The sequence below is a fragment of the Pectinophora gossypiella genome, chromosome 7, assembly GCF_024362695.1.
Source record: "Pectinophora gossypiella chromosome 7, ilPecGoss1.1, whole genome shotgun sequence".
Taxonomy (NCBI): Eukaryota; Metazoa; Arthropoda; class Insecta; order Lepidoptera; family Gelechiidae; genus Pectinophora; species Pectinophora gossypiella.
The window spans coordinates 2,646,166-2,653,522 of NC_065410.1; the positions used below are offsets into that span (position 1 = coordinate 2,646,166).

The window sequence follows — 7,357 nt, forward strand, 5'->3', positions numbered from 1 at the left end:
ATACAAGATCTTGTAGATGTAAACTGATTTGTATCAAATTGCGCGGCTTGGAAAGGTTATACAGAATCATGCAGAGAAAGGTCACTTCAAAAACTTCGCATATATATGATATCAATGCACAATATACAAATATTTAATTTAAATTATGTAAACAAATATATTATTTGTAGCGATGATTTATTTATTTATACCTAATCAACGAAATAACATGACAGTTGACCGACCGACCGACAGTTCAGTTCACACAGAGCAAGTATTAGTAGAGATACTACCTACTACACCGTGTAATCTGCGTGGAACGAAAGTTATCAATAGGAGCCATAATTTTTAATGATAAATGACAATTGCGCTGGCCTGTGATTGGTTAGCGGTGACAGCCATCTTTATCGGCATCCTGTCAAAAATGTGACTGAAACTGTATGATCGAGTGAAGCGTATTTGTGCTAATCTTTTCCACTTTATCTTGTAATACAAAGTCCAGTGAATGTTTTCGCATATATTTTCTTTCGTAGAAAAAGTATCAGAGAGAGTACTGTGTTTGCAAAAGTTCGCGACAAGGCGCTGTTTTGCATCATTTTCTATGCACCGAGAAAATACTCAATAAGTGGCTGAAGTGTCTCAAAAACCAGGTTAATTTAAAAGATACACCAAGGACTGAACTTTGTAGGTAGTTCTTTGTGTGTAAATCGCATAGTAAAGGACACGGATTTATCCCTTCTAAATCTAAAGAAGTGTTTGCCTCCGATGCAAGAACCATTTCGTGCATTACGCTTTTAAAAAAATAAAATAATAATAATAATTGAATAAATAATCTCTCACATCTTTTTAACTCTACGAAACAAGCCCTAACTTTAAAAAGAGGTCATTAGGTCTTGTTTCTGGGTTCGGTATAATATTCTACAGATTTTACATTTATCTAGGACTTTGAAGTAGGTACTTAATTGTTTCAAAGTCGAATTAAAATCTGTAGAATAATACCGATCCTGGTTACAAGACCCTATCTTTTGTACATCCCGCTCCTGTACACTAGGCAGCCTAACGCGTAGTCCTTTGCCAAGTAAAATTCGATGATTTAAAAAAAAACTAACTCTCACATATCATTAGAACCAATCAAATAAAACGTTAGTACTAGAGATGTTCGTCTGACACGTAGTACCCTTATTAGTCTGTGGAGTCCACTGCTTCGTTTCAAAAATTGGTTGATTTGATTTGATTGCGGCGTCTGTATATGTTGTAAATGAGATTGGTAGTCACATTTTAGAGAAAGTACGAAAGTTAACATACATTTCTTAGTATTTTCTTTAAGACCTGTTTGTATTAATCTTCAAAAATGAACTTGGAACTTCTCGGTAAGTTACATACAAAAATTGTTCGGCTTTGTTTATGTTTAGAATTGTTTTTGTTTTGGTGCATAATTAACTACGAGATTGTTGCTTACAGAGTCATTTGGACAAAATTACCCTGAGGTAAGTGTGTAGAAACAACATCCTTCCATCCACCAATACCTATTTATGAAACTAACCTCTGTTTTACAAACCTTTATTTTTTTATTAGAATACTTATAGATAGAGTTTTTAAAACTAAAAATGTATTGTGATTTGTGATGTTTAGAAAACACTATCCACCTAATTAAAAAACAAAGATAGTCCTTCTAGTTAAATCTAGACTAACTAAACCTAAATAAAGACCTCATCTTAAATTCAAACGATATTATTTATCTATCGAATTATACGTATATACGTATTTTTTTCTAATAAAGCGGTATTATTTCTTGCCTGGTATAAGTATTTTTTTTATTATTTTGCATCACAATTTACAAATTATGTCTGAGTAGAAACAAAATATTTTATTTTGTTTAGAAATATTGTAATAAGATTAATTTTATCTTTACTGATTAATATAAATTAATTATGCCTCAAATTAATAAAATTATGAAAACTTCATAGGAATTTGATGGGACCCTAGATTCAATCTCATTAGCAGCAACTTGCGCATTCAACCGTCGTGGCACACTCCTGGCCGTAGGCTGCAATGATGGCAGGATCTTCATATGGGATTTCTTGACCAGAGGCATTGCCAAGTCTATTTCAGCTCATGTGTACCCTGTCTGCAGTTTGAGCTGGTCTAGGAATTGTAAAAAAGTGAGTGGGATATTTTTATAAGGTATTTTATAGAATAATTATAATTATTCCAAGGCTTTTTCAGTAAAAATAAAGATATAATATTAATTATATGACATTATTAGTACACAAATATGTAGTTACAGGCAGATGATTTTGGTGCCTACCTAAAGACTGAAAGCCCTGAAAATTGGAGGAATAGACAGGGTACCTTTGCCTAGCATTGGAATAATTTACAGGCATAATCAGATTTGAAATATTTCTAATTACTGAACAAAGATATGAATCCACCTTGCCTTGATCTTACCATCCACTTAAAAAAACAATAATTCACTTCCAGCTCCTATCAGCTTCTACAGATCACAACGTCTGCATATGGGACATCCTGTCAGGCGAGTGTGAGCAACGCTACCGGTTTCCCACACCAATCTTACGTGTGCAGTTCGATCCTCGGAATGACAAGCGCTTCCTTGTCTGTCCTATGAGACATGCTGCGTTGCTTGTTGATACAGATGGAGACCATAACATATTGCCTATTGATGATGATGTAAGTGCCTTTGATGTTTATATTATTTATGGCTATTGTAGCAGACTCTTAGCATTTGCTACTGGCTGGTTTAAATTACATGTTTGTTTTATTTTTGGATACGTTTTTGTTTTTGCTTTCTTTTCATGTGTTCCTGTCTGCTTTGAATTAAGAATATATATTCTTAATGTATGTATTAGCCTTCTTTTACATTTCGTATTATTACTACTTTCGCTCTGTCAAGAGTAAACTCTGGTACAGGCGGCTCAATAATAACCCTGAGTCTAGGGTTGCCGAGGTTAGGTCCACCTGAAACCGCGCACAATGGAAGAGAATTGATAAGTGTTATTAGTATTTTTTGGTTTCAGGGCGACATAAACGTAATAGCATCCTTCGACAGGCGAGGCGACTACGTATACACAGGGAATGCAAAAGGGAAGATACTAATATTAGACTCACAAACATTGGCCGTAAAAGCCAGCTTTAAAATCACTGTCGGTACATCGAGCACAACCAGTATTAAAAGCATTGAATTCGCTAGAAGAGGAGAGTAAGTCGTCTTTATATTTCTTAAAATACCCACATTCCCGAAAAATGCGTTTCGGAGGTATGTGATCTATCCTAACCCGTATTGGGCTGGTTTTACTTTCGCGGGCTGGAAGGTCTGACTGGCAGTCGCTTCTGTGAAAAACCCGACTTATTGAATCTTCAAGTTACGTAACTGGACCTTGTGAAAAACGGGATAACGCTAAAGAGATAGATTACATGGGACCCAAAATAGGAATAATTGGAAAGAGAATCAGCAAACCTTTGCTCCATGGGACCCAAAATAGGAATAATTGGAAAGAGAATCAGCAAACCTTTGCTCAGCAGTGGGAGTGGGAAATAAATTAGGGTATAGAAAAAAGTTTATAAAACTATTCTTCTTATTTTATCTCTCTCTTACCTTAAAGAAGAGAGCGTTCCATTGGGAAAGTATCTCTGCACTGCCCTACCAATACCTGATCTGCTTATAGTCTACTGACTGATCGCAGATAATAACGAAAAAAAAAACTATTCATTGCGACAACATTAACAATAATATTAAATTTTTAGCTGCTTTTTAGTAAATACTTCAGACAGAGTAATAAGAGTATATGATACAAAGACTGTAATTAAATCTGGTATCAATGGTGAACCCGAGCCCATACAGAAATTGCAGGATCTAGTCAACAAGTGAGTATAACACAATTTATCAAAAAACAATACTGTCAATTTACTTCACTATTCTACAATAATTCACAAAAGTGATCTAAAAATATCTACAGCATGAAAAAACTAAACAGACTAGAAGAAATCATAAAAATTAAAAAGTTTAAAACTTGGCATCACTAAGATTTTTTAAATGTAATCAAATTAGCTGCATTCTATCTTTAGATAATGAAAGGCAAAAAAGGTGTATTTTATTTAGGTATGATTGACATGTATTTGATCCATTATTTACGGGTCACTCCGTCTGTATGATAGCTTTACCTTGTTTTAAAAACCTATTAATAACTCCCAGAACTACATGGAAGAAATGCTGTTTCTCCGGCGACGGCGAATACATATGCGCGGGGTCGGCGCGCCAGCACGCTCTCTACATCTGGGAGAAGTCTATCGGGAACATCGTCAAGATCCTCCACGGCACTAAGGGCGAACTACTGCTGGACGTCGTCTGGCACCCTGTGCGGCCCATCATAGCCAGCATTAGTGCCGGTAACATACTTCAAGTTGCAACATTTACACCCCTATCATAGAATAAAGAATAATACTACGTATAGAACGGCAACTCTCCGCTCCCTACCAACGGCTGAGCTAGGTTTACCTCACCCCTTCAGTCTTTAGTCTTCAATCGTATGGGCGTCAGACGTCACACACAGATGCTCGTATACAATAACTTTTATTTTGACGTTATTGTAGATTTGCCGCAAATGGCATTAACTGCTTGGCTGGACAAATGGTGAGCGCTGAGGGCTTTCACCCGGTACAATATTTAAGTCAACAGGCCTGACAACAGCACAGTTGGGCGCGAACCGTGTACGATAACGTCTATGCATAGTGTTTGGTGTAAAACTAGGCGTTTTGTATGAAGTGTTTGGGATGTGCCCATATAAGTTGTTTACTCGAAACTTCCTCCACTCGGCTCGGCGTCAGCTGAGCATTTTGGTATACTTAAGGATTCGAGTAAATTCTCTTATCATACTGCCTACATAATACGAAAATAATGACATAAATAATAAAATAAACATTGTTTATTGTTATAGAAAAAGATCGACACAACATTGGATACTATAGCTAGGACACACAAATGCTACGGAAGTATAACCCTGCTACCTGAACTAGGAGATCTGTATCTCAGGGAGCAGTGTTCAGCAATTACATCTTTTATGACGTCTTGCCTCACTGGAGTAAAATCGTTCTAAGTTTACTTACAACAATAAAAAAGTACTTACTCTTCCTTGTGTTCCTACAGGTGTAGTATCAATCTGGGCACAGAACCAAGTGGAAAATTGGTCAGCGTTCGCTCCAGATTTCAAGGAGTTGGACGAGAACGTTGAGTATGAGGAGAGGGAGAGCGAGTTCGACGTGGAAGACGAGGACCGGTCCGTCGACCAGGCCGGCGAGAGCAGAGATGATGAGGATGTTGAGGTATGGCATTGGTGCTAATTCTTGTAAACACCATCTAATCTTAAGTTATATCTGTCATTTTCTTATCCGCCGAAAAGGAAAGGGACGGATAATCGACAAGCATAAAATTTATGGAACACACGTCAATTTTAAGCACAAATCTAAAACAACAGTCTAAAAATTTTACATTGGCCAATAACCCGACAGAATTATGTTGACAGCACACGTCAAACGGTTTGCATACCAGCGAGATACCTTTTTAATTCGCCCGGGTTATTCATTCATTTACTCATTCTTCTTAAAATTAAGAGCTGTCAATCACCCGTTCCTTTCCTTTTCGGGGGATATAAAAATGACAGGTATAACTTAAAGTAAAATTAGGAGGTGTCTGCAGGAATCGGGGCCATTATCACATCAATTCATCACTAAGTTAAGAGCCACGCTCTTGTCGGTGACACATTCTCCGTGCTACTCTTTTTTAAGGAAAAAATAAGGCAGTGGTTTCCCAGTTACCTTCCGCCCCGGATGTATAGAACGACATTTGCTGACATTATCAGGTCGACGTGACGTCATGCGAGCCCGTGGCAGCGTTCTGCAGTTCAGACGAGGAGGGCGAGGACGATAACATGCTGCTATTCCTGCCCATCGCGCCAGAGATCGAGGACCCTGAGGTAATGTGGAATTAAACTCGATACGATAGCCAAACGGTTGGCAAAATCAAATCAAAGTGACAGCTAAAACCATAGATTTACTACTATCGTTGATTGAACATTAGCGCTCAAAAAGTGGGGCGCAAAGTTACTGTTAATATAGTGACGTTGACAGTACTTTACCTCAGTGCGCGACTAGGCGCCGAAATGGCAACACGGGGAAGTGCATGGTTAAAACGAGGCTCACAGCGAAAAAAGAAGGATGGAACATCATATTTCAATAAGTAATGACATTGTGCATGTTATAAAACCCACCAAAATTATTATTTTAGTTTAAAATACACTAAAAAATATGTACTCCCGGTCAATTCGAGTCGCAGTATAACCCGACCGCGTTACGAAGCACCACGCGCTAATATACGTAATAAGACGATTAGTACTTTCTTAATTTGACACAATTTTATTGTATGTATATACCGCTGTTCACGAATGTATAGCTAAACAAGCGCCAAGTTTTCGCCGCATTATGTATCAAGCGCTGTATCTACGGTAGTGGTAAATTAATGGCTAAAACAAATTCCAAGTCAATAAGGCAGCTAATACAAATTCAAGTCAATATGAGAGCCGAAACAAATTCCTTGACATTTCGTAAAAAGAATCTCATTTCATTAGATTGTCCTTGTGCCTGTTATAAATAGTTAATTTATCCTCAGGACGGCTGGGCGGCCACGCAGGAGACGGTGACGCCCACCGAGACCCCAGAGAAGTTAGAACCGGCAGCCAAGAGGCCCAAGAGCAAAACCTACGATATATCGCTCAAAATACCACCGCCAGGTAACTTTTGCAGCTGACAGTTGGATGATAGAACAAATTTTAAATGCCTTAGAAAACGTACAACTTGAAAAACAATGTATTTTGATGCATTGTTACAGTAAATCTCTTTTCTTTCAGAACCATCTTTATCATTCGGAGGCAAAAACAAACAAGCGGCAGGGAGTAAGAAAGTTGCCGGCAGACCACGCAAATAATAACAATAAATAAAATAGATTAAGGAATAGTTTTAGTTTTCATTTTCACTCTCCCTATGAAAGGTACTTGATTCATTAGATTAAAAAAATGTGATATATAGGAGAAAACATTTATTTTGCAAAAAGAATTCCTCGATTGATCTTTTATAATTCGTATTGTATACCATAAGTACTTATCGTCTGTATATAAATAAATCTCACTTACAACATAACCAAAATAATAATACGTTCGATTCGAGACCAATTAAGACTCAACATTATATCTGTCAATAGTTTCTACTAGATAATATTAATATCATACATAGTATATACTATGTCACTAGGCGTATATTCAGCCGTATAAATACAATTATCTATAGTTCGTATTTACAAGGGTCAGGGAGA

General features: G+C 37.1%; 1 protein-coding gene across 1 annotated transcript; it reads left to right on the forward strand.

The window, feature by feature from the left end:
• Positions 1–1,186: 1,186 nt before the first annotated feature.
• Positions 1,187–7,002, forward strand: LOC126368188 (retinoblastoma-binding protein 5 homolog). Its single transcript, XM_050012081.1, has 11 exons — positions 1,187–1,349; positions 1,441–1,466; positions 1,947–2,141; positions 2,461–2,667; positions 3,015–3,196; positions 3,742–3,861; positions 4,190–4,383; positions 5,141–5,316; positions 5,853–5,966; positions 6,659–6,779; positions 6,897–7,002. The coding sequence occupies exons 1-11, from the start codon at positions 1,331–1,333 to the stop codon at positions 6,971–6,973; spliced, it is 1,431 nt and encodes a 476-aa protein (XP_049868038.1). The 5' UTR covers positions 1,187–1,330; the 3' UTR covers positions 6,974–7,002.
• The last annotated feature ends 355 nt before the right edge of the window (positions 7,003–7,357 follow it).